Below are 25,721 nucleotides of genomic sequence, written 5' to 3' on the forward strand. Positions count from 1 at the left end.
CATGCTTCTTTTTCTGAGAATTTTGGTACTAGAAAATGTCTATGAAAGGGAAGAACCAAAATTTTATAGTAAAAGTGAAGAAAAGCTTCATTTCTAACTTTCTCATGAAAAATAAAACCCTGAATTAGAACAATAAACTAATCTTACAATAATAAAATAGAAATGAGAAGTAAAATTGTATAAATTCTTAGAAGAGAATGACTTAAGTATTGGCCGGGCCACAATTTTTTGTTAACAAAATTGTATAATCCTGTGATAGAGCTAACGAAAAAAAATCGACATAGTGAAAAACAAAATAGGTACCAAAAACTGATCACTGACATGTAGGAAAGGCTTAGGAAAATAGTAGTGAATACATGTGAAAAAAATACAGATCAAAGCAATTAGAATGGAACTAATAGATAAGAAAGACAAAGATGATTCAACATAAGAGTAATTCCTTCAAGAGGTAAATGAAAAAAAGTGTGTACAAACAAATGTGTGTAAACACTTAATACATAAAAACTCCCTGAACAGGAAGAATGTACTAATCTGGAAAGATTGAAAGAGCAATCCATGTTTCAGGAAATGCTCAATACTGAGACATATTTTGATTAAGCTGCAGAAGTTTAAAGAAATAATTCTTTAGGCATTCAAGCAGACAGAGCAAACCATTTTCAAGAAGTAACAGGATGGGCATATTTGAAGAACATATATGGAAGCTCAAGAGAGTCTTCAAATTTGGTGAAACTAAAAAAATATAAAAAGAGAGAGGTGAAGAAAGAGAGACAATGTTGTCTAGAATGAAATTCATCTTGTTTGTGCAATTTTTTTTCTGGATGGTGGGATGTGAGTTGATTTTTAAATTTCATTTTTCTTCATTATTTAGATAATTTGAATGAGCATGTAACATGTTAACAAAAACAATGAGTAAGTAAGCAGAAAACTATCAAGAATAAGATGGAAAGCAAATATGCCAATAAATTAACAACAATCAATTCTGGTTGGTGACTTTCTAATTTCCAAATATCATTTTTTATAAGAGGAACCGGACCAGAAGGAGGAATCTGGCAGGCAAACTAGGAAAGAATAATACTCCAGGCATAAGCAAAGCCAGGAACTTTTGAAAGAAAAATGGCATGCACAGGAAAGAGCAAGAGGTCTGGTAAGTAGATAGGGATGAAGCCTGGGTCAGATTATATGCTATGCTTGAATTTCATTCTAGTCTTTACTTCTGTCACTGATCTACCTAACATCATTCAAACCAGTTACAATATATTTGTCTCTATTTCTCAGGTGTAAAAAACTCAAAGTCCTGACCTCTGGAACAAGATAATTAAGTATTAGACTTAATAGAACCCTCTTCGAGGTGATGGCACAAACACAGATGAGAAGCAGAGCCTGTGCTCGAGGTGCTTCCAATATATTTGTGACACCAGACAGGCACACAAAACAGCATATAATAATATATGGTAATATAACACACATGGACCCTATAGGAATTTAGAAGAAAGGAAACTCTTTGATGATTGGAGTAGACTGTGGCAGTGGCATGACTTATGCCAGGGTCTTGAAGAAAGGCTGGAGCATTTTGATTTAAGATTTCCAGTCTCTAAGAAATTACATTGTAGGATCCTACCCACAGCTACCTCACAATTCCATAAAGATGGAGTATTTTTTTTCATACTGAATTATAAAGAAAAGACGGACTGAGTCATCACTTATGCTGGAATATGACTGTGGGGAAAAATAAGTAAGTAAAGACTTACCTTATATTAAAATAAATTCCAGATGGCTAACTTTTCATCTAGTTCCTTTATGGTTTTACACATTAGATTTAACTCTTTAGTATACCTATGGAAATAGCCTTTTTAACTATAATTACAAAGGAAGAGATCAAAAGGAAGAAAGATACAAAATTTAACTTCTGCATTATAAACAAAGGTTAATCAAGAAACTGGGAGAACTGCTTACATTTAGAAAAGGTTCATTTTCTAAATTTTAAAAACTCATAACTCAGTAAGAAAGAATACAAACACTTCAACAGAAAAATGGGTAAAGAACATGAAAAGAGAATCACAATAGATTATAAATGATAACCTTTGTTCATTTTGGAATTATAAATTAGATGTCTAAGAATTCCTCCTTGGAAAATATGATATCTACACAAATTTACTTATATAGCTATTCATTGCAGAATAATATACAATAGTGGGCGCCTGGGTGGCTCAGTTGGTTAAGCGACTGCCTTCAGCTCAGGTCATGATCCCAGAGTCCTGGGATCGAGTCCCACATCGGGCTCCCGGCTCAGTGGGGAGCCTGCTTCTCCCTCTGACCCTCTCCCCTCTCGTGCTGTTTCTCTCTCTCTCTCTCAAATAAATAAATAAAATCTTTAAAAAAAAGAATAATTTACAATAGTGAAAAGAAATTGAAAACAGCTTAAATGCCTGACAAAAGGATTATGTAATAAATTATGGTATCTGCATAGGATAAAACCATTGAAATTCTCAACTAAATGAGATGAAAAGACCATATACTGAATTTTGCCGAAGACTGTTCAGTGACATGGCAAAGTGGTTATGGCATGCAAGGAGAATAACTGGGAAAATAACCATATATGATAGCTTCATCCAGATTCAATAAAGAAGGTCTAAGTACAGAAAAAAACAGAAGAATCTAAATCAAAATGTTAATTGTGACCATTTCCAGACTGTAGGATTACATGTGTTTTTTTTTCTCCTTTATGTTCTTAATGTTACCCAAATTTTTATAATGAAGATATATTACTCTCAAAATCTTTGCTGCCCTTTGCAGCAAAACTTCTAGAAAAAGTTGTTTATATGTAACATCTTTAATTCCTTCTCTTGATTTTCTCTTAAACTCAGACTTTGGCCCCCAAAACACTCTTTGAAGTAACTGATGATTTCCACGTTACTAAATCCATCATCGGCAGAATTAACACTGCTAATTCCCTTCCCTTCTTGATATCCTCTCTCCTCATGTCTCCTAGATACTGCACTGATTTCTTCCAACCTACTGATCCCTTCTTCTCTGTCTCCTTTGCTGACACCTTCTCTTCTCACTAATCCCTTGATGTAGGAATGCATAAGGGCTCAGCCCTCTTCTATAGCCACACTCACTCCTTGAGTGACCACATCCAGCCTCAAGGCATTATCACATGTATGCTGACCACTTCCAAATCTGTATCTTCCAGCCCAGATATATATTTCCTTCTCTACTAAATTCCACGCTTGTGGCTCCAACGTGTGTGTGTACTTATCATGTCCACTTGGATGTCTAATAGACACCCCAAACTCAATAAGCTCAAATTCCTGCTCTTCTCTTCAAAGACCTGCTTCATATATCATTTTTCCCATCTCAGCTGAAAGCAGCTTCTACCTTACAGTTACTCAAGTCAAAAATTTGTCCTCAATTCCTCTCCATCTGTCACCCAACCAGTCAATTCTTACCTGACTCTCCTCCAAAATATATCCAGATCCAACCTTCTCATTACCTTTGCTACCACCTAACTCCTATAACTGCTATCATCTCTGCCCCAGATTAGGGAAATAATCTGCCAAGTGATCTCCTGCTTCCACCTGTATTCCATTATGGTTTATTCTCAACATTGACAGCCAGACTGATCCTTGTAATACCTAAGTCAGACCATGACACTGTGCTCAGAACTCCTCAGGACTCCCCATTCTCACCCACAGTAACACCGCGATCCTTGCTGTGGCCTAAAGGCCTTACATGATGTGGGCTCCTCTCCTGCCTCCCTCCTTCTCGTGCATTCTGCGCCAGCACACTGTGCTGTTGGTATTACAGGGTAAGGAGGTGTGTTCCCACCTGGGCCTTTGCCTGGGCTATCCACTCCACTCCCACTAACTCCTTTCTCCAGATACCTTCCTGCTAACCTTGCCTCACCTTCTTCTTGCTCAAATCTCACTTTCTTAATGAGGATGACTTTACCCTTTTTTTAAAAGACTTTATTTATTTATTTACTTATTTGAGAGAGAGAGAGCATGCACATGCAGGGTGAGGGGCAGAGGGAGAAGCCCAGGCTCTCCACTGAGCAGGGAGACCGACGTGGAGCTCAATCCCAGGACACCGGGATCATGACCTGAGCCGAAGGCAGACGCTTAACGACTGAGCCACCCAGGTGCCCCTTAACTACCCTTTTTAATAGTGTAACCTACTCCCTATCCTCTAAACCCTTCACTCCTTTACAGGTGTGAACCCAGCCACTTTTACTCTTTTCCGTAATACTTACCACAAATCATAAAAGGGTAAAAATCAAAATGGTAACAGAGTAATCGAGATAGGCTATGCTGAGGCAAGGAAGGCTCCTCTGAGAACTCGTGTTTAAATCACTATGATGCCATGGGAAAAGGGTGGGGTGACCCTGAAGGAGGGACTGCCCAGAGGACCAAACCCATGGGAATTAATAACAAAGCACAAACACAAATGAAAGAGCCAGCAATGTGAAATCCCAGTGGGCACACCAGCAGCTAAGAAGTGCAAGTGACTAGAAGGTTGATTTGTAGGTCAATGTTAGGAAGGGTGAGAGCTGTCCAAAGATGGTAAGGCTACCCCAGGAGGTAGAAAGTTCCCTCTTACCTGTGGGGGCTGAACACAGACAGGAAGGAGCCTCAATAGAGATGTCACAGAGAGGAGTCAAATATCCCACAGGAGGTCTGGAGGAGACCTTCCATCACCCATGCTCTCTGTGAGGTTTTCAAGACATCCAAGAATTGGGGGGGAGGGGAAAGAGAGCGGCTGATCCGTATTTGTTCCCAGGGCTTATGTAGATCCAAAACTGAATGCACACATTTTTCTATTTTCTACTGTTTAGTCTTCTGTCACACAGATAAGGAGTCCAACATTTACTGTGTATTAAAGGCATGCCACTGGCTATGTGGACCCAAATGCTATGTAACCAGCAATATTTCTGAAGGATATGTCTCCAAGACAACAAATAAACAGAGCTCTGGATAAATATGTGGATTATGTTTGCATAAGTTATGAAATAATGCATTACCATGAATAAGTGAAATAGGAATCATGACAGAAACAAGATCCATGAAGCACAAAACGACATGTAGAGAAAAAGAGCCATTCTGGGAATCAGTACCCATTGTCATTAAGGAGTACCTCTATGAGCTCCAACTATGCCAGGCTATTTTAAATCCATTAAAACTTAATTCACATGGCAGAAAGTTTGAAACTGTGGTCTCCCCCGCACTGTCCCCTGTGCCCCTCACCACCCTCCTCATTTCCCACATTCTTTTGCTACAGCTCACATCATAGTGGTCAGAGAACAGAAGCATCTGCCTGCCGCACATACACAGAGCACCGTATACTGCCCCCAGGCCAGGGCTCCTACTCACACCAATCAAACAAAGAGAAGAAGGCAAAAGAGGCAGAGCACATAACATCCCTGGCAGAGCTCCGGCCTGCTTTGGCTTTTGTTTCTGAGGCCAGCATATAGTTCCATGGTTTATTTTACATGGGCTGTGTTTACATACATCAGTAAATATGGTTCCCATTTCTCTTTGTAACAGCAGCTATAAATTATACGTTGGAAGTGTTTGGCTTTTCTCTTCCCATAAAAGGTTTGGCAGGAATTACTGACGCCCCAAGGAGAGGAGGTCAGTTGTTGGAGGGGAGTGACTTCCTTCACCCATAGCCTTAAATTAATTAACTAATTCAACAAATACCTATTGAGCACAAACTATGTGCCAGGCACAGTTAGGGAAGCTTTAGTAAACAAAGCAGTAAAAGAACAGAACAAAATCCTTGCTTTTACGACATTCACATTCTAGTGAAATTCATCACCTCACCTCAGTTTCCAGATTCTGAGCTCTCAAATCGTCCAGGGCTGAGCACATCAGAAGGTAAATGTGAAGTAAACAGAGCTACTATCAATAATCATACTAATAATCTTAAGTTATTATTATTGTGGATTTTTAAGTGCCTACTATGTGCCAGGCACACTATTCTAAGCACTATACAACTATTAACTTATTAAGTAGTCATAAAAAATGCTATCAATTGCTATCAGGTACTGTTATACTGAATTGTGTCCCTCACAATTTTAAATTTTAGATAGAGATAGGGTCTTTACGGAGGTAATCAAGTTAACAATGAGGTCATTATGGTGGGCCCTAATATGACTGATATCCTTACAAAAAAAGGGGGAATTTAGACAGACACACGTGTAGAGGGAAAACAACGTAAAGATGCAGGGAGAAGGCAGCCATCTTCCAGCCAGGGAAGGAGCACTAGAACAGATTCTCCGTCACAGCCCTCAGAAGAAACCAACCCTACCAACACCTTAATTTCAGGGCTCTGGCCTCCAGAACTGTGAGACAATTTCTGTTGTGCTAAGCCAACCAATTTGTGGTACTTCGTCACGGCAGCCCCAGCACACTAATAAAGGTACAATCATGATTCCATGTCACAGATAAAGCCACTGAGACACAGGGTCATCTGGCGAGCCAACGGACTTGAGAGTCCAAGTCAGACAATCTAGCTCCAGAAACCATACTCCTCATTCTGTTCTAAAATCAGGCCAATTACTGCAGAGATGGGTCCCAGGCAGTATCACTTCTGAAAATGTCTGTTGATCCTAAAGCCTGACCTTTGGCCAAAATAGGAAACTGCTCCGTCCAGGGGTAGCCACAGGCTGCTTGTCACGCGTGCAGCTACAGAATGGAATGTGTGACTAGCAGCAGGGAAACTGCACTCTCCTCTACTATAAAGGCATTGCTAACGCTGGTTAATCATGTGGGTAAGTGATTCTCCAGCTCGGCCCAATTAAACACCATTTAATACTGTGTGGCTTCAAAGAGATCTGTTTCAATGAGTCATTCTCAATACTTACTACCTGAAAATTTTAACACTTTTCCTCAGCCCATATCTTGTTGACTTTATATTTCATTTAACTGGAAATAAAGCTCAAGTGTGATATGTTCTACTACAGGTAATAATAGCTCAGGAAAGCCAAATACACAGAAAGAGAGAGAGAATTTGATCCCAGGCTTGGCAATAAAATCTCAGGAGGGGGCTAAGCATTAAAGAAGAGAGAATCACGTCACTCAGGCTTTGCTATATTAATCCAGGATAATCTCAGTCTTCAAGATTTCCATTATTTCCAACAAATAAACACAAAAGAACTTTCAGAATTTCATTTTTTTTTCTTCCCACCTCCTCTCTCTGCCTCTCTCTCTCTCTCTAGTTCACATGCACGCACACAACCACTTCCAATAATATCCTCACTTCCATATCTTGTTTGCTTTTGTCGTTTCAGAGGTATTTCTAGTAAGAGTAACATAGTCAATATTTACTGAATGCTTACTATATTGTCACTGTGCTAAGCAAATGACATTCTTCAACTCATCGATCTACTCTTCTTTGCGGTAACTCTGCCATGTAGATATTATCATTTTCTCCACACATACGAAAACTGAGGCCCAGAGAAGTTAAACTACTTGCTCCCCGCCACATGGTTAATGAGTGGCAGAACCAGGATTTAAACCTACACCTGGCAGAGCCATCATGATTCCACTGTGTATCCCTGTGTATCTGAGAGGGTGCATAGGATTTCCAACCAAGAACAGATGAAATACAAAACAAGAGGCTTTTGTCACTGGACTGTCCAGTGATGCTTTTTCCAATGTGGGAGAGGTTCTTGGATCACATAACCACCTCTTCAAGGGACTCCAAACACAGAGGGCTTAGGCTCTTGATTAGCCCCAGGTTTGAAGTCAACACACATAAGGTTGCAGTTTAAGGGCAAACAGCCCCATAATCTGTCCAGATGCTTTCCGGGAGAGGAAACTTTATGAGAACTGAGAAAATACAGGGAATGTAAAGTGGGGCTTTCTAATGGCCTCCCTCCGGGTCTCGCTCTCAACACCTCCATCCCTGGAAGTAGTTTCCTACCTCATGGCTAGAAAATGTGGTTTTATAGTATGAACTTAAAGGAGCTCAGAGAGGAAAGGGGATGGAAAAGGACACCAGCACCTTAACACAAGACACATTTTAATAAAGGGTTACAGAAACAGAAGATATTTTTAAGTGGCTAAGTGCTTTACCTTTAGGGCTGCACTAGCTGAACATGAAAGTGCCAAAAAATATGGAAACATTTCCACTTGCCAGCCTTCATTATGACCTTCAGAGTGACCCATCTATAAGATGGAAAACAAGTGCTTTCATCCAGTATCTGAGATCAAAGTTGTGGTTCTTCACTCTTCTAAGTCTAAGGGGTGCAAGCTGCCCGCATCCTCACTAAAAGAACGCACAGCGTGTGTGACAGGGAGAGGAGGAAGCACAGAGCGTAACCATCTGTGCTGTTGCTAAGCCCTGCTGTCCCACAGGACGTGGCCTCGGTCTGCAGTGGGTGAAGGAGGTTGGAGGTGATGATGGTGAGGAGGGTGAAACCACAACAGACAGAGAAACTGAGTCGCCAGCCTGGCCACACACCCTCATTTCATCAATGAGCAATCAGATAGCATACTTCCATTTGAAAACATTATACATCTCAAATGTAATTAAGAAATTTAGACTGGCATGAATATGTAATGTACACATTGCTCTGCAGATGCCTTTCCCGTCCGACAGGCTGGTGCCGACTTTAATTTGGAAGAAATCCATTTTCATACAAAGGTAACCAAGAGTGACAGGAAATAGGAAGCCTACATCATTTATCTTCTGTGAACTTAGAAAAAAAATCAGCTAATTGCTTTTCTAGGAAGCTATTTTGTGGAATCATGGTGCTTTATCTTTCTGCTCTTATTCATGGTATAAATGGTGATTTTAAAATGCCTGTCATGAATATGCTGATTAATCAATACACCTTAAACTATTTACTTACTTTAACAAATGAAATTCTGATCAACCAAAAACGGTTTCTCTGTTCTTGTGGATGAACCACTGTGTATCAACCACTATGAAAACTCCTCATATACATACGGTCTATTAATTGATATTCAAATTCAGGTGTCTCTTTCCTTATCACTGACTCAGCTAAGAGCAGCAGGCCCTGCTTTCCTTCCTTCTTTCCCTGGCTTTTCAGATCTGTTCTATTCTCAGCCATCAGAGCCCTTCTGCAAGGGCGGCCTTAAATCATTGCTACTCATTAAATTAATAACAAACACAAACTAAAATGTGTATGTTTTGGAGTGCCACTGAAGCTGAAACTTCCAAACAAACTAACTTCATGGCCCGTGAGGCCCATATTCCCATATTTTATCTCAACAGCACTGCATATTAGGCCTGTTTTATAGGATTGTCCCATTTCCGCCTTCCTATATCACCTAGCATATACATATGTATTTTTAAATTCTACCAAGTTTCAGACCAATATAAAGCACTCTTTTCAAATCTAAAATTATCATTTTAATAACAATTTCTTATTATTCCATGAGCCAAAGATAGATACAGCAGGAAGCTAATGACGCATAAGCTCCAGGGCCTCTTAAGCAAAGATTCCTCCAAGGCCCCAGGAGGGGCTCTACCAATGAGTTAATACTTGTTTTTGCAAAAATTTCAAGTATAAGGTAATTTTCTACTCCTTTTTTCCTGAAGAAAACCCCGAAGACAGTATACATTTTAGGTCCCACAAAACTTGTATCTGCCCCACTAGGTTAATAGACCCCAGTGTCTGGATCTTGAATTACATGTTAAGGGCAAAACATTTATTTTGTGTGTGTATGTGAAACAAAAAATAATTTCCTTCAACTGGAAATAAGATTTAGTGTGCCCTACCCTAGAATGTTCTAGAATGCATCTGCAGTCATTTCTTATGTCCCTGTATCTTCTCTCACCTAACACTAGTCACCCTTCCAAGTGACACTCCAGGGAAGGCTCACTTAATGAGGGATGGCATCAAGAATAAAAAAGTCAGCTATAACAACAAAAATATGTTTTTCATTAAACACAAAACTGAGCTGGGGAAAACCAGCCAAGAGACAGGTGTATCAGTTAAAGAAATCCCTTGAGGTCTTTAACTTCCACATCAAATTGCACTGAATTTTTCCACACTAATTACCTATTATTGAAGACTAAAGAATTATAACAAATAATTCACCATGGCAGCAGATAGAGTGCAGATGTTGTAAGAAAAAGAATGAAGAATTTAAGAAGTATAAAATCAGGCAAAAGAAATTCACAAATTGTCAATTTTTTAAAACAACACAAGATTCTTCTACTATAAGGATTATGAAGGTGAGGAAATTTTCTAGAACTAGAAGGCCAATTTTAAATTTAGTTTGGACTGTATGTGAGAGAAATTGCAAATTAAAAGCTAAGTGCTGGAGTTTAATATATTCATGTAAATTTCTTGCAGGCAGAGATCATATCTCAATTTTTTTTTTAATTTCTCCTATTGCATTATACCTAGTCATTGATTTGATTTCTTATGAGGACTGTACCTACACAATGCTATTCAGCTATATTTGCATCTCCCTTGTCTTTACGTCATTTTTACCTAACACTTCCTTTTAGCCCCCAAATCCTTCACACTGGCATAAGTCTTGCTCTATAGCTAACGTCCTGGGAAACTATAGTCAAGTCATGAAAAAGTTCCCTTTCGGTCACAGCCTCTGTAAATTTCCCTTAAAAATGCATTCCCTACCTTATTGGAAATTAATGTTAGTACTATCAAGAGGACATTTTCATCTAGGTATTATCTGTGTAAAAAAAAATTGGCATTAATATTTCTTAATTATTTGTCATGTTTGTTTTATTCTCTCCAAAAAATAAAAGCAAATGTTTCCTCAAAAAGCAAAATCTGATTAGCTGATAAAATTCTTCAGTTTCTATGCTACGATTGTGCATTTTATAGGGATGCCCTATAAACACTGAGTGATATACCTGCAAAAGGTATTTTTGAATCTCTTGGGAGTACTGTAAAACAAACAAGCAAACAAAAAAAACTCTTTTTGAGTCTGAAGGATAGGAAATGTAACTTATAGATACTACCCTGCTGCTAATTGGGAAAGAGTCATTTTCTTATTATAATAGACTGGAGTGCAACACACAAGTGCTGCACAATTCAATTACCATATTTTCCATAATACACAGTTTTTTGCTAAAATAAGGACCATATTATCTCCCCTACAAAAACAAAAACAAAAAACAAAAAACAAAACAAAAATCCCCCACAAAAACAAAAACAAACAAAAAAAACCGAATCACCAATTAAAACTTTGTTCTGTGAACAACACTTCTTACCTCTTTTCTATCAATGCATGATTGGCCTCTTTAAAGTACTCACTATAAAATGTTAGGAAGGGAGCAAGCGAACAGGCTCAATGTCATTACATGGGGGAAATGAAACACTTCCTGTGTAAAAGCTCTAATTTTTCTTGGTATGACTTTCTATCTCAGGCATTTCTCTCTTTCTATGATTACCGAACCATAATACAATGTGTCATTCCCAATCTGGGGTCTTGGAAGGGCGTCCTGAAAGTGTCCACGTTATTAATGACATACCCAAAAGCCTAATGAAAACTGTACAGTTATCTGCATAAGGCTGTACTGGCTATCAAAAATGGGCTTTTAACCAGGGCTTTATCAACTCATTGGGTTATGAAGTAAATAAATAAATTACTACCTAATAAATTTGAAGTTTCTCTGGCACATAAAAATCATTTTAACAAGGAATCAATTGGGATTAAAATTATAACGGATTCCTGGCGGTTACAGTCACCTCTGTTCAAGGATAAGCCATGTTTTATTTGCCAGGTCATTTGATGATGATAACACAAATCAAAGGGCTTGATAAATTCAGTTTTATAAGGTGATATTCATATGTGTTTCCTACAAACTTTACAAAACATAAATGCTTATAGAAGTTATATACTGCTTCTATTAATTCCTAAGAATACTTTATGGGATCCATCATAAACAAAAAATCAAAAGGAGTTACCGTTGTACATGTCACTTAATTTCCTCATTAGAACCTGTGTAAACATCTCGGAATTAAAAAAATATATCTTCTCTAAGGGCACTATGTTGATCTCCCAATTGGTGCACGGTGCTTTTTGAGGTGAGAGCTCAGCTCAGAAATGATTAAGTTCAGCCGTGTCAGACTCCCAACAAGAAACATCAAATCATTTTGTGTTTTATTTGGTCATTAAATCAAATTAAGATACAAAGAATATGCTAGCCACAGTGTTACTCCATCTTTAAAACCAAATATGTCAAAAAGAAAAAAGAAACTGAATAGTTCCTAAGTCCAGTGCTCTAGAATTCACATTTTATGTTAGTTAGTATATCACATCACAGCAAAACAAAAAAATGTGCATGCATACTTTTTTGTGTGTTCTTGACAAGTGTCATCAATTTGGAATATAGGATGAAATGTGTTTCTCTAAAACAAGACTTCATTTTCTACCCAGATTTACTGTTCAAGTAGACTAGACTCTTTGCTACCTCCGTGATTATGTGATTTGCATTTTTGAGTTCTCATATTCCACACATCTAGTCTACACATTTTGTAATGCAATAAATAAATACTTCAGATTAAATTCAAGATGCAAACCAGAAGAATCTGAACTAAAAGATTTCACTCTCTTCATAACCTTAAGATCATTTTCACAGGACAAGGAGAGTCCTTACTTGATTAACATCAATTAACCTGGATTTTAAGTATTATAATATGGATGGGACATCTGATACATTTGAATATTCACCATATTCAATATTCAGTCATTTAATAATTACTTTAAAAATCATTATAAAATTTCCTTTATGTTTTGGAACATTTCAAAACTGGCAAAAATGTTGAACTTCTGAACTCTTTTACATAAAAATTAACCTCTTTATATATGGCCCTTACAATGCTTTTATTTCTAATATATACTATCCATGTCGACACTGACTCATTCATAAAAAAAAAATCCCTTGAACTATATTGAAGGAAACATTCCTTCCCGAATGAACATAGACACATAACTGCATATGTTGGAACTTAAAAAAAAAATGATGATAATCAATTTGAGATTTTAAGAAATTATTATTTACGTGTATATCCTCCTTTAGCGATTGCTACAAATCCTACCACACAAAGTTGTTCACACACTGAAAATAAAGAAACATGGGCATTGAATTTATTAACTGTCAAGTCATCACTGAGATCAACTCAGATGTATGTAGGTGGCATTGAGAAAGGACTCACCTCTCCTTGTTTGGGGATGCTGAACTTGGAAAGCTTGGCCTTGGCTCTGGCGGACTCTGGCTTGGTGGTCGGGACTCCCCTGTATGATGTGCAGTGCACACTGGTTTCTGTGGACGACTTAAGCTTTGGAGACTCATCAGGAGCCTGATCTTGGCCGTCCATCGGCCGCACGTATGCAGTTGGTTTCTGCTGGACCAGGCTGGGTTTTGAAGCCAGGGATGGAGGAAAGTTCTGAACACAGTGTCCGCTGCCGCTGTGCTTGGCTGCCATAGCAGGTGGCCTTTCCTGGGTCTGAAGACCCACCTCTACATTGCACACTTGTTTGGCTCGTGGCTGCTGTCTGCCAACACCATCTCCAAGCAAGGTCCTGAGAGAGCCTTGTTGTGCTGAGTTGGAAGAAGAAGAAGAAGAAGAAGAAGAAGAGGAAGAAGAAGAGGAAGATGAGGATGAGGGGCTCGACACAGACTGGTTAGGTTTTTTATTATGGTTCTTTGGGTTAGCAGATCTGTTCAAATCAAGCAACCTGTGTCCGTGCTTACTTGCTCTCTGTTGGCCATCCGATGGCGGGTGCCCAGGCTTCTGCCAGCCCATGGTGCCCCTCTTACTCTGCTGTGCGGGGACAGTGGCTGGTGTGGAAGAAGCAGTGCTACAGACAGACGAGGGCTGGGTCTGGGCTCTTGAATCTGCAACAAAATGTTCATCGATCTTGTTCACAGGAGCCTGAGGAACCCCAGGTTTGGGAACGCCAACGAGATGACTCTGATTAGACCTATCAGTTAAAAAGTCTTTCATTTCATCGTAATTGCCTAAAGTATTCTGGATCCGGTTGGAGAGCTCATCCCCTTTGTTCGTCTGGAGAAAGAAAAACACAACAAGCACCCTGTCATTAGAGAGAAGAGAAACACAGGAGACAATGGAGAGGTGCCTTGCTGGCTCACAGAGTCAGGGTTGTCACATTCAGAATGAGAGCTGGGAGATGAAATCAGAATTGTCATCTCTGAAGTCCATCCACACTGCATCGCACCAGGACCAGGAAGCCGTTAAGAGCCTCAGACTACATCAAAAGGGAATCTATCCTCGGTGGGGTGATGCAGCTATGGAAATCAGAAAATATACCACCGTAGCTTCACAAAACCATCGGGATTGAGGATTTCCAGGATTAGGGTTTCTTCTCCTTTTTATAGTCCCTCTGGAAGCTTTTCTTAAAAATTCAAATTTGGCTCAAATTGTTCTGCTGCCAGTTTCTAAATATATAGTGATTCTTGTCAGAAACCCAGAGTGACAGGCAGAAGAAGTCAGCATACAGCTTAAAATGAACACAGGGCTCAATGTGCAAGGAGACACCAGCCTAAACTACCCATAGTTCCGTGCAGGCCTTAGACATTAGTGAAATCTCAGAAGGTCTTTCATTTTGGAAGACAGCTTGTATCTCTGGCCTTTGGTGTAAATGAGAAACAATCCAGCAGTTTTTTTCTCATTACCCTATCAGGTAGCCTGACCGCAGTATGACCCATGTGTGGCAAATAGGTTACCCAATCTCTTTTTATTTCCGAATAGCTTAGGGGAAAAAAAAAAAAAAACATTACAAGTGGCATTGACTTTGAAAATCAATGCAGAAATGAAGTCTATACTATGGATAAAAATCACAGCAAGCAGCTCTCATTATTAAGCAAAAGTTACATTTTACTGAGGGAACAGGCAGTTGAGTCGTGTGAACTGGACACCAATATTTGTGGGAGAAGACCCCATTCTGAATGGCTGAGCTGTCTTCCTGGGCTGAAGAGGCAGAAAAGCAGCTGAAGTTTGGTTGGCTAACTCTTCCAGGAGAGACTGTCATCACGGGGGAGAGGTACAAGTGAGGGAGAAGATGAACAACTGAAAACCATCTACCTTGTAGGGTTCACTGAAGAGGGAGTAACTCGAATTAAATGTGCCATCATCCTGCTGAGTTTCCTGATTTCTTCTTTCTCGCTCTTTCCTCCGTAGCACATTTCTATCTGGTTCATAGACACTGCATGAGGAGAAAGAAAAGAACAACCACACAGGAAAAAGTTAAAGGCTAAAGCCCAGTGGAACATTCACCTGAGTGCAGAAGTCTGGTTCATGGACGAATGGCCGTGATAAGGAGAACAAGGATCAGATTAGAGCCAGTCTAATCAAGCAGTAGGAGCTTGGGTGTCTGATAATTACATTCTTCAGGAGGAAAAAAAAATCCTTACGGCAAGTTCCAACCAGTACTAGACCTCTCTGCCTGATATGTAAGACAGGAAATATCTAAGCAACTTTGACAGAAGACTGAAAGTAATCTTAAGGCAGACGGTAATTACAGCGATGTGTAAATAGAAATTATGAGCCTATTTCCCCTTATGACATAGCCTCTGAGTGTTATATGGGAATGCTCCTGTTCTTGTCTTTCTTTTTTTTTTTTTCTTTTGCATGGCTGTTTCTGTACTGATTCTTTCATTAACTAGCTCCCTAAAGAGCTGTTAAAACTCCATGCTGCAGTGGTTTTCACAGTTATGAGCCTTCTTCTGATCTCTGTTAATCAGTCAAGTCGTCAAACTACTACTGAATCAATTCTTCCTTCTGATATATTTGACACTATCACTCCTCCTAACTATGAAAAATGTGCCAGGAGGAAGGGGTGCAGGAAACACGGAGAGAGTGGAAATTGAATTATGGTGTGTCATCAAGGATCTCAGCCTTTTTGTTAAAGAAAATTAATATCTATTCTCCCAAAATACAATTATGAAGTGACCAGACACCAGATAACTGGGAGGACTAAGGGAGAAATAGTGCTCCTTCCCCCTCATAAGGAGAAAATAAAGAGGCTAATTCAACTACTAATAAGGAAGTGACCCATTAACTGAAGGAAGGAAATACACTTGTTTTTTCAGCTCAGTATATAAAGACATCCAGCCTCGGTGGAGAACTGGCAGGTCCCTCAGAATGAGCATTGTCTTCATTTCCTAGCAGAAGCATTTGGTTTAAGTGACCTTGTTTTGCTTCGAGCTCCCACCGAGGCTAATGCACAGGTGCCTGAGCTGGGAGCCAGGACAGCTGCCTACTGACTCTGGTTCTCCTGTAACCAGCGACATGATGACAGAGAAGCCACACAATCTCTCTACACCCCAGTGTCTTCATTATAAAACAGGGATGTTTCATGGCATTATAAGGTTTAAACGTGAAGGTAATCTACAAAATGGCTTTGGAATAGCTTTAGGTGCCCAAACTCCAATGTACCACTTTTAAATAATAATGAAAGGAGCTGTGGGTTTACAGAAACATATGAAAAGAGCGAGATTCTGTTTTGTCCCGTTTTGTTTTAGCTAAACTGCTATCCTGAGTATAAGAGAGAACAGCGTGTCATGTAGCTGTAGAGGACACAAATAAAATGATCATAAAATAAATACTGCTTATCCTTCTAGCTCTGCCCAGGTGGACAGAATATACTTTAAATTCACTAAGGGGCAATGCTAAATACGCTTCCAGCAAGGCTGTGAGAACACCTAAGGCTTTTCATTTACATTTAAGATTAGGGAATGTTAAAATACCCAGAACATGTCACCAATTAGCATTTTAATTCATCTTTAGTACGTTACCCAAAGTTATTAGATTGGGGAATCCAACCAGTGACCTTCACATAAACGGAGGCTACAGCCACCGCCTTACCAGCTGAGAGGCTCACAGCTCCAACATTGCCATCACTAAGAACTCTTTGGGCGCTACGGTGATAGTGACTGGCAGAAGGGAGGCATAAGATGAAAATGACACTCTTATTCACAGAACCAGGCTTCCAGTTCAAAGAAGAGGCTATGATTGTCCTGCCCTGCTTGTGGACATTTGCAATATGAAATCCCAGCTTTCATGAACGTTCCATGGATTTCAAATGGGGACTGCTCTGACAACACACGACTCATGCTGTGGATGGGCATGAAGTGAGCTTTAACAAAGAAGTAAACTGGAGTTTTACTATGAACCTGCTCACTTTGGGACCAATACCAGCATCCGCAGTAAGAAAAATAAGCTTGCATTGCATGCACTGCACTTCTTCCCCTCTCCGGCACGTACGGACATCTGGAAAGCACCTACTGTGCAGAACTCCATGCACAGAGACTTCCACAAACATGCTCGCTGACCTCAGGCAGATCAAACCAACACACACACAAGACAGGTGTGATGCATGAAGTGGCCTTATGTGACATGGAGCAGGCAGGTGGTCATTTAGGATGATTTCAGGGCTTCTGAGAGGCCCCCATGCCCAAAATAATACCTCCTGCATCGGCTGGCTGATGATTGAAATTCCACAACTAGAGAGTCATTCCTCTGGTTTAAGATGTCTTCACCCCTGTAAGAAATGTAGACACCACAAGAAGGGGAAACACTTTAACCTGACCAGCCCTTGGTATCTGAACGTGCATGAGCTTGTCAACATTTCTGCCAAAGGCCAAGGGGAAAGGGCACAGGACATCAGGGTCCAAACAGGAAGTGTAACACAAAAGGGAGGGACGATATAGAGTATAGCAATGAAAACAAATTTATAAACTCTACCTACTTTGCCCCATGGGTTTAGCATTAGGCTAAAAGCCATAATCAATTAGGCAGCTATCAGACTTACTACATTTTCAGGGTCAGAGAGTAAGAATCACTTCAAAATATGGGGAAGCTGGAGGGGAGAGGCAAGCTGCTCCTCTTTAACTAAAGCTGCCTCATTCCCCAATCCATTTAAAGATAACCAAAAGCATTCCAAGACACACACCCCTGCTGCTAAAGTTCTCTAATGAGGCTCTGCCTGCACACCCAGCTTATGCCTTCTCATACTAAGAAGGACTGAATACCCTCAGGACCACCCACACATAGCCTGCTAATAGAAATGCACTGACCATCTTTTATGGGACTGCCATGATGCTTGTGCCTGCAATACCCTCCATGCCACCAGATGAAACCAGAAAGACCAAAAATGACAATCATCCCCACCTTCTCCAGAAGAGAGCAAAGGAAACCCAAAGAGAGAGCCAATACTTCTTCAATGCCTTCCCTTTGGTTTCTCTTCTCCTTCCTTGGAAGGCAGCTCTGTTGCCTTCACTGAGCATTCAACTCTTCCTAATGGTGACCCACCTGACTCCTTCTCCTTCACTAGAACCACAACCCCCACCAGTCATGTCAGGCCTTGGAAAATAAAATGTTATCTGCTTAAAGCAAATGTCACTGTAGAGAGAGTCTGGACTTGCCACCCGCCATCTTTCTCTAAGTGTCTGAACTCTTATCTTTTCTACCAACACTAAATGTTTTAACTCATAAAGACAGTATCTTCCCAACAGTGAGTCCACCATTCCACTAATTACCAGTGAAATCTGTGCAGGTACTTACAATTCCAGAGAGTGCCTTTCTCTTGATCTCTCACCATTAAAACTCAGTCCTCTTCCCTCCTTTGCCATTCAAGCAATGTAAAGACCATGCCATTTGCTTTAGAAGCAAAGGAACCTTTCCCCTGACATGCTGGAAGTCATGTCAGCTTCCCTGGGGATGGCTGACTAAAGTTGTAGAGAATTCTGATTCCTGGCATGCCAATATATACGTTAAGACTCAGTAAGAGCCTCATGTTATGAGTTGTGTTATTTTGTTGTTGTTGTTACTAGCAGATGGTAAAATCTCTATCATCTGTAAAGTTATTCCTTATTTCCATGAAAATTATAAGAATCACACTCCTCAAATGTATGTCACCAAATGTATTTATTTATTTTGTATGAAAGTGGAGGCAGCCAACTGCTACAATATTATTTATTATTTATTGCAGATGCATAACATTCCCAGGAAATGAACCTTTTTAATCAGCTCCCTTTAAAAGACTTATTTATTTTTAGAATTAAAAAAACAGCCAATGAAAAATGTAGTAAAAACATTTCTGATCATTTCCCTTTATTTGTTTTTAATCTATAAAATGAGGTAAGTGTAGGGTTTAGGCCAAAGCCAATTATGCTGATTAGGTAGAATAGAATTCCAAACATGAAATTATCACCATTTCCAAAATTAATGTATTCTTGATCATATGGTAATAGTATGAAACCAAGTAATAGTAATACCTTTGAGTCTGATGGATTCTCCCTTCTACTGAGCTCAAAATACTTCACACATAGGTCCCTAAATTATCCTTACAATGTCCCTTGGAGAAAGACAAGGATGGTGGATATCACTATGGGGCTAACTTTTTTAAAGATCAAGGAACTTAGGATAAGAGTTCAATCATCAAAACAATGTCATAAAGAAGCCATCATATAGAAGGGACAGCAATGTCAATCCATGGAAGAGGAGCACCCAGGAGCGAAAGGTGGGCACACTTCCTAAACCCTGATGTCTACAAACCCGCACTATCAATAAACAGTGAATGTGAGCCTCACAAAAGCAAAATAGGACAAATGAGACATAGGGAAGCTACTCTGCATTCAGAGAGAACTAAAAGGAAAATTCTGGAATAAAGGCTGGGTTGTCAAAATTGTTTGTAAAAGTCCCCCAAAAAAACAAAAGACAAAAATCAATTTCTTTCCACAGTCCACAAGATAAAAGGATATACTTGTAATACAGAAGAGTGGCCTAGAGCATAGATGAGTGAATTTAAAAATTACAGACTCTGAAGTATAATAAGCCAGCCTGGGCTGCTGGTATCACCATTTTCATCAAATCCTACCCATCCCTCAGCCTGCTCCCTTTTCTGCCCACGCAGCCCTACTGGGGGGACAGGTGCTGGAGCTGGTGGGGCCGCCCGCTCAGCGGAGCCTGGGTTGGACCCGGAAGGCCCGGCTGGCCAGGAGGGGCTGCTTTCTGCCCTCCAGCAGCCATCCACATGCAGCCTGTTTACATCTGAACATTCGCCGAAAACAAACCGCATTTCCCATGGAGGAGGCTTTCAGCCAAAGGTATATATAGCTAATTGTACCCCTTGACTAGAATCGTCAGTGTTTTCGTCTTTAAAACACACACACACACACACACACACACACACACACACACACACACACACACACACACACACACACACACACATTGTGTGTCCTACCTACGGGCATGTCTCCAGAGTTGAGGTCTGAAAAACAAGTAAATTCAAGGAGAAGAGAGAGAACCACCTCTCACCAATCTTTTGAAGACAGTTACCATGTTCTTCATGGTTAAAAACTACTCTCCTCTTCATATAGCAGAAATACAATTCACTTCCGTGCAAAAGCATTTCCTGAAAGCCATGGTGTTAGATACAGGGGAGACAATGAGGGCTGAGACTGGCCTTTCCTGCTGCTAAGAAGCTATGGTTCAGGAGACAGGAGAAGGGGGAAGGCGCCCATTCTAAAAGAGCATGTTGACAGCATGTGGTTGGGGCATTGCAGAAGGGAGCGCAGGGAATCTGGAGCGCTTCCTGCAGAAGACTGCCTTTGAGCTGGGTCTTGAGGAAAGGGCAGGTGGAAGACAGTGAAGGGAAGAAGAGCTTAAAAGTTCAAGATACACAAATTACTATTAAGTGGCCTTTGACAGTATTTGGAGGGGGTGACCTTTGCCCTCCCCACACCATCCCAGTTTTTTAACCAGCTGGAATTCCACATTTCAAGTTTCATTTGCTTGGTTTGCTCTACCGCTACCCTGTCATCTTACCCTAAATAAGGTTATCTGACCCCTTCCTGGAGCAGGTCAGGTTTGGAGTAAATAAATGAAGGGGGGACGCAGGGAAGAATAAAAGACACCCTGTCCCTTCCTTTACAGTTTGCATCAGGACGGGCCTTGAACACCTCGACCACAGAGAAGACAATCTTTTCAGACACTCACGAGTCCTTGGACAAAATGCTAACCTGCCCCTGGAGCGTGCACTGGCAGCCACAGGGGCAAACAGGAAGGAGAAAAAGCACTAAGTAGAGAGAATAATGTTTCGCAGAAATTCTCCTGTTCTTTGGAGCAGAAACATCAACAACTGTGTATAATTAAAGAAACTTAATCAAACACTGCAAAATTATAACAATTGCTTTAAACTTAATGAGTCAAACTAATTATCATCTCTTGCTATTTATAAAGCAAATGATAAAAGATCAGTAATCCCTTCTTCAGTCAGAGAAAAGCAAGACTGTTGAAGTATACTTGCGAATTCCTTTCTTAATCTCCAGACAGAGCTGGGAGACTGAAAGACAGGAAGGTGGTCAGAGTGAGCAGGTGAGAGAAGCAAGTCAGACAGAGACAAGGTGGGTTGGTAAAGAGGCAAGGATCCCCCAACTGGAGTCCTTCAAGGCCCTGAACGCTTGTAGCCATGGTGCTGGTGCTGGTGCTGGGGGTGAGGGGTGAAGGGTAGGAAGGATGACGTTGGTAGGGGTGGTGAAGAGGAAGGAGGTATGGGGTGGGGGGTGACGGAGGTAATGGTGGTGATGATGGGGGTGGGGGTGGGGATGAAGGGGGTGGTGGGGGTGGCGGCAGTAAGAGGGGTTGGCGGAAGTGGGAGGGGATGGGATGTTGGGGGGTTGATAATGATGGTCATGGGGGTGGTAGTCATGGGAGCGATGGTAGTGGGAAGAGTTGTAGCGGTGGGGTGGTGGGAAGGGGTGGGGTGGTAATGGTGAGAACAATGGTGAGGTTGGTAGTTAAAGGTCTGCTGAGGAGTGAGGACTGGTCAACAATGGTGCATATAACAAACCCTTAAATCCTGAAGAACATCACTCTGCCCTGCTCACTTATACTAGACATTCCCATACCTCTTTACTCCATTTTCCCCCAGCAGCATCACATCACTGGCTTTGCCAACAGCTTTGTAAGTATGACCCCCAATATTATTTCTACCATAGGTACCTTGGAAAGGTCAGTCCCATCTTACTTGTTTGTCTCTGATCACAAAGGTGATGTCAATCTTAATGCAGGCTTAAAAACTCTCTTTGAGAGCATTTACAGATCTCTGCCTCAGGTCTGCCAATCTGTTCTACAAGAATGGGAAAAGAATTGAGGGTGGTTCGTGCCAGAATCACTTGTCCTGTACCACAGCTTTGGTGAAACTAGGAAACAGGAGTCACAAAATAATGAACCCCCACAGACAAATTTAGCCCACAAATATTCCACAGAAAAACAGGCTTTGGGGATCATCTATAACATCTTCCCGAACCCATCAGGCCCATATTAAATTTTGCTAATAAGAACAATACTTTACTACTACATGCAGCCACTGCATGAAGCACTTTACATGCATTATTTCACTGAGTAGTTTTCAAAACCCCAAGAGACATTATCCCCATCTACCAGTGAAGAAACGGGAGGCTCTGAGGTTAACTAACTTGTACAAGTCTCATAGCCAGTGAGCAACAATGCTGGGGTCTGAAGCCAGGCAGTCTGGCACCAGAAACTGAATTCTTAGACTCTGCTCCGCTGGCTCCCTGAGGAACCTGCTCACTGACAGGCTTTGACAAATGGTATCCCCATCTTTTGCTAGTAAATGCCAGGCAGAAGGGTGTTAATTTTCAGATCATGACCATTTCAGTTCATTCTTCTAAGATTGGCTAACTCTCCTTGGTTGATAAGTGTTAACTCTAAGAATTCCTATAAAACTTATAAAATGTAACAGGGATAAGCAATTCAAATGAGTTAGCACTAGCAATTAACTAATACTGCAGTCCCAGAATTCCGTATGGTGACGTTCTTAAAAATTAGGGAATACCATAATTACACTAATAAAGACACGATGCTTCTGCAATATGGTGCTGGGCATTCATCAGTTCTTTACTGATCATTTAGTGAGTCCTAACTCCATTTCTAACTCAGTGGAAATGATGACTGCTCCAACTCTCTCTTATAAATACCCTCCAGTGAGTTTTTAGAGAGATGACAGATAAATGACAGCTTTGCATTTCCAAGGGTTAAATGCTTTTCCTGAGGGATCTTAAGTCTTGATGCCATGAGAACAAGTGTCAGGTTCTAATGGAATTGTTCCATTATAAATAAACCACCAGGTTGTATGACAAGCAGCTTTCAAAGAGTTTTTCCACATAGTATAAACAGAGAAGTTAATTTGAGTTTCTTAACAGGACCTTTTTCCTTTAAAATACAAAAGTGCCTTGGGATGAAGCAATTACTCTGATTTACCATCTTCTCCTTGTTAGAATATAAAGATGCAGCAGAGCTTCACAAAAGCAGTAGTAACCTAACCAAACGAGACCCACCTGTAAAGTCCCTACTACGCTATTTCAAAGAGCTCACGTCCAGCCAGCAGCCGCTCTCTGGTGTCAATCACAGCATACATTATTAGAAGGACGCTTACTCCCAGGACTTCTCATGTTAAAGCCAATAAAGTACTTTTCCTCCACCAAATGCTCAGTTAAATTTCATTTTTACTTTACAGCATCAGTTTCTAAACTTCCACTCCTAGGAATTTTACAGCCGTAGACAAGGAGGAGTCATAATTTATAGCATGCTTATGTTTTAACCATGACGCCCTTCCCTACAATCCCTGTGTAGCCACTCAGGGTCGTGCATGTGATGCCTTACACCAGAGAGCAGAAGGGTGGCTGAGTCCTCTCATATAACTTCCTGATATCAGTTGGGTCAGGCTTCTGGACACAGAAAGCCCTAAGACCCTGAACATTAGCCATTAAAGAAGGGCTCCTGTTCTCCCTGAATCCAACTGTTCAACTTCTTTTCCTCCCAGAACCACTAATGACATGCACTATCTGGTTGAAATGGGATTTCTGAAAAGGAGTTAAGAGTTAACTTGAGCCACTTCCATCTGTTGAACTGAATTAATTTACCTGTGAGGTACAGAACTGGCCCCGGGCTAGAATGAAAGCAAATAGAGCTAACTTTAAGGAAAGAGAGAATTAAAGGAATATGCGTGTCCTCAAATACCTTCTGATGTCAAAGGAATCTGACAGACCAACCATTAGGGTCTACCATGTAGGAAACATAAATGGCAACTACTATAGTAGACTTATTAATTTAATTTTTTTATTCTTTTTTTTATTAACATATAATGTATTATTTGTTTCAGGGGTACATAGACCTATTAATTCATCTGAGAGGGAAAGAGATCCTGTTTTGAAGATGAGAATGACCTATTTTACTACAGAGCAGTTTATTGGCTTAGCTAGAAGTCTTGGTGGGTAAAGGGAGGAGGGAAGAGGAAAATTAAATCCTCAGTGTCTGCATGAGAACACAAAACCACTGAGAGGATGGAGCCTCTATGTCGCCAGGAATGCAGGTCTGGGGTATGAGACCTGGGCCCAGTTCCTCAGTCACAGGGAAACAGAAGCCAATGGGCAGATGCTCCCTCAACTTAACATCCTCCAACTTTTCTCACCTCACCTGCCACCTCAGGCCTTACATCCTCCTCCCCCCACTTCCTCTTTTCTCCTCCTCAGGCTAACTCTCCCACTTGGACTCTGAAGCCTATTGCCCCCAACCCCGCCTTCCCACAGATGCCACTTTCTCCTAATTAGTCGCCATCTTGGTCTCCACTGGGTTTTTTTTCATCAATTAATAAACCCATTCAAGGCCCTCCTATCTTCTAAAAAAAAAAAAATGGCAAGTCCTCCCTGAGCCGCTGTCCCCTTCTGGCTGCTGCTCTCCATTGGCCACTGTTTTCTGCAGAGCTATCCACATTTGCTGTCTCTCTCTAATTCCTGGTTTTCCTAAACCCATGTGATCCGGCTCTGCTCTTCACAGCAAGGTCACAACTTCCCCACTAGGCATTCAATGGATACTTTTCACTCCCCAACCTCCTGCACAGCTACCATTGCCTTTTGAGAAGCTTTCTTCCCTAGGCTCTATGGAAATCTATACTCATGTTTCACCTCCTGCCTTTTGGGCTACTCCTGAGTGTGCTATCCATGTCTCTACTCTTATGCCATTCCTTTAGAGTTCATTGCCACCCAGGGTTCGGGGCAAGACCTTGTGTCTAGGCCGGGTCTCTTCTCATGTGACAGTCTTCCTGGTGATGTCATTCATTCTTTGCCTTCAGGTGCCATCTTTATATTAGTGATGTGCAAGGCTCCAAGACCAAATCTCTCTTCTAGGCTCCAGACCCAATTATGCAACTATCCACCTGATCTTCTCAAGTCATATTTCCCACAGTTACACAGAGCCCAGCAAGTCTACACATAGCTTATTCACCACTCCCTGACCCCAGCCTCTGCCTCCACTCTGTTGCCTATGTTGGTGGATGGCACCACTACCCACATAGTTGCTTGGGTCAGAAACAAGGGCATCCAGTCAATACCTCAGTCCTGTCAATATCACTCAAATTTGTCCAACTGTCTTCTTCCTTCTCCACCGCCGCGACCTCAGTCTGCGCCACCAGTGGCTCTCTCCTAATTCTTCACAGTGCCTCCTACAGGGCCTCCCAGTTGTTCTTCCTGTCATTTGCCCTTCCACAGTGAAGTGGTGTTTCCTAAAATAGCAGTTTGATCATGTCACTGTATGCTCCACCCTCCCTTGGACAGAATCCAAATCTGGCAACCATGACCCTGCAGGGCCTGGTCCCTGCTTATCTCTCCAATGTCAGCTCAGAACTCCCCCAATCTCTACACTATGGCCTCTCTTAGAGCCCAGG

General features: G+C 41.0%; 1 protein-coding gene across 2 annotated transcripts in view; it reads right to left on the reverse strand.

Annotated features, from left to right (window-relative positions):
- The window catches only part of AFF3 (AF4/FMR2 family member 3), a 561,794-nt gene that overhangs the window by 413,275 nt on the left and 122,798 nt on the right, over positions 1-25,721 (reverse strand). The window contains exons 5-8 of one of the 2 annotated variants that reach the window (XM_027622824.2): positions 17,439-17,513; positions 15,056-15,176; positions 13,705-14,017; positions 13,166-13,551 (exon numbers count right to left, since the gene is read on the reverse strand). In XM_027622824.2, the coding sequence (XP_027478625.1) occupies positions 13,166-13,551; positions 13,705-14,017; positions 15,056-15,176; positions 17,439-17,513 (895 nt within the window). Of the gene's footprint in view, positions 1-13,165; positions 14,018-15,055; positions 15,177-17,438; positions 17,514-25,721 lie in introns of both variants that reach the window. The other variant, XM_027622823.2, reaches the window with a different exon arrangement.

The sequence above is a fragment of the Zalophus californianus genome, chromosome 8 (genome assembly GCF_009762305.2).
Source record: "Zalophus californianus isolate mZalCal1 chromosome 8, mZalCal1.pri.v2, whole genome shotgun sequence".
NCBI lineage: Eukaryota > Metazoa > Chordata > Mammalia > Carnivora > Otariidae > Zalophus > Zalophus californianus.